Source organism: Elephantulus edwardii, unplaced genomic scaffold (assembly GCF_000299155.1).
Source record: "Elephantulus edwardii isolate Elephantulus edwardi_28Jun2011 unplaced genomic scaffold, EleEdw1.0 scaffold00212, whole genome shotgun sequence".
NCBI classification, from domain to species: domain Eukaryota; kingdom Metazoa; phylum Chordata; class Mammalia; order Macroscelidea; family Macroscelididae; genus Elephantulus; species Elephantulus edwardii.
In genome coordinates this window covers 4,981,374-4,983,013 of record NW_006399962.1, presented here as the reverse complement: position 1 = coordinate 4,983,013, position 1,640 = coordinate 4,981,374, and the positions used below count along the sequence as shown (strand labels likewise).

The window sequence follows — 1,640 nt, the reverse complement described above, 5'->3', positions numbered from 1 at the left end:
GTACCAAGGTCATTGATTGTGAATTCAAGTAAGATGAAATCATTGACAGTTTCCATCTTTTCTCCATCTACCATGATATTGCCTTTAGATACAGTGGTGAGAATTTTTGTTTTCTTGATATTGTAATGTAACTCATATTTAAGGCTGTAGATCATACAGGAAATTTCTCATTGTTCTGCCACGGAGTCACTGGTGAATTTGAACCATCAGAGAGGCATGACCTTTGGATTAGCAGTGCACCTCCCTGCAGACTACACCACTAGAGGTCTATCCTCTAGATCCTACCTCAGGAAAATTATATAATTTTTATGAGATCCATAGTCTTACCAAAACTGAGATACTTTTGTGTTCACTTGATTCTTACAGAGAATATAAAAAGCTAAGTTGCTAAACTTCAGAAATGTTGGTTGTTTCTATATAAATTCTCTTTCTTTCTTAGTTTTGGCATAGGTCCTGATCTGGAGTGATGGCTAAGGAAAACCAGACTACTTCACTGCCTCAATTCATCCTTCTGGGATTCTCTGACCTCAGGGCCCTACAAGGCCCCCTATTCTGGATGGTGCTTCTGGTCTACTTGGTCACCTTACTGGGCAACTCTGTGATCATCCTCCTCACTCAAGTCAGCCCCGCCCTGCAATCCCCCATGTACTTCTTCCTTCGCCATCTCTCAGTGGTGGAACTCCTCTATACCACTGACATTGTGCCTAGGACCTTAGCAGACCTTGCCTCCCCATGCCCTCGGGCCATTTCTTTTCAGGGCTGTACAGCCCAGATGTTTGTCTTCATAGTCCTGGGCATTTCAGAATGCTGCCTGCTCACGGCCATGGCCTACGACCGTTATGCCGCCATCTGCAGGCCTCTTCATTACTCCACCCTCATGAATCGAAAGGCTTGTTTGACCATGGTGGGCACTTCTTGGCTCATGGGCATCATCACAGCCACCACCCACTCCTCCCTCATTTTCACACTCCCTTTTCCCAGTCACCCAGTCATCCCGCACTTCCTCTGTGACATCCTGCCAGTACTGAGGCTGGCCAGTGCTGGGAAGCACAGGAGTGAAGTCTCTGTGATGACTGCCACGGTGGTCTTCATCATGATCCCCTTCTCTCTGATTGTCACCTCTTATGCCCGCATCCTGGGTGCCATCTTGGCAATGGCCTCCACCCAGAGCCGCCTCAAGGTCTTCTCCACCTGCTCCTCACACCTGCTTGTGGTGACCCTCTTCTTTGGAACGGCCAGTATCACTTACATCCGGCCCCAAGCAGGGTCCTCTGTCACTGTGGACCGAATCCTCAGCCTCTTCTACACGGTCATCACGCCCATGCTCAACCCTATCATCTACACTCTTCGAAACAAGGAAGTGACAGGGGCCCTGTACCACATGATGAAGAGGCACGTGTCTTCACCCTGAAAGGGACTCAGGGGATGTCTACTCCCTAAATGTTCCCCTTCCCAGTCTAACAGAAATCATTCAGAACTCAGACAAATAAGGCTGCCTGGGAGAATTGCTGGAATTCAAATAGAGATAAATCTTTATCCACACCTGCAAGGAGTACTGATAATGCAAACATTCAGAAGGTGGCTACTAACAGAAAAGTGAAGTATTTAAGTCCTCCTTGTGGCTTTCTGGGGGGAAAAAA

General features: G+C 47.5%; 1 protein-coding gene across 1 annotated transcript; it reads left to right on the top strand.

Annotated features, from left to right (window-relative positions):
- Positions 1-466: 466 nt before the first annotated feature.
- On the top strand, positions 467-1,411 carry LOC102851214 (olfactory receptor 10P1-like). Its single transcript, XM_006897688.1, has one exon. It carries the CDS (start codon positions 467-469, stop codon positions 1,409-1,411), a length of 945 nt encoding a protein of 314 aa, XP_006897750.1.
- The last annotated feature ends 229 nt before the right edge of the window (positions 1,412-1,640 follow it).

Bases quoted from the DNA above. Each gene is read 5' to 3' on its own strand.
- LOC102851214 (XM_006897688.1), top strand. From the start codon at position 467: ATGGCTAAGGAAAACCAGACTACTTCACTGCCTCAATTCATCCTTCTG.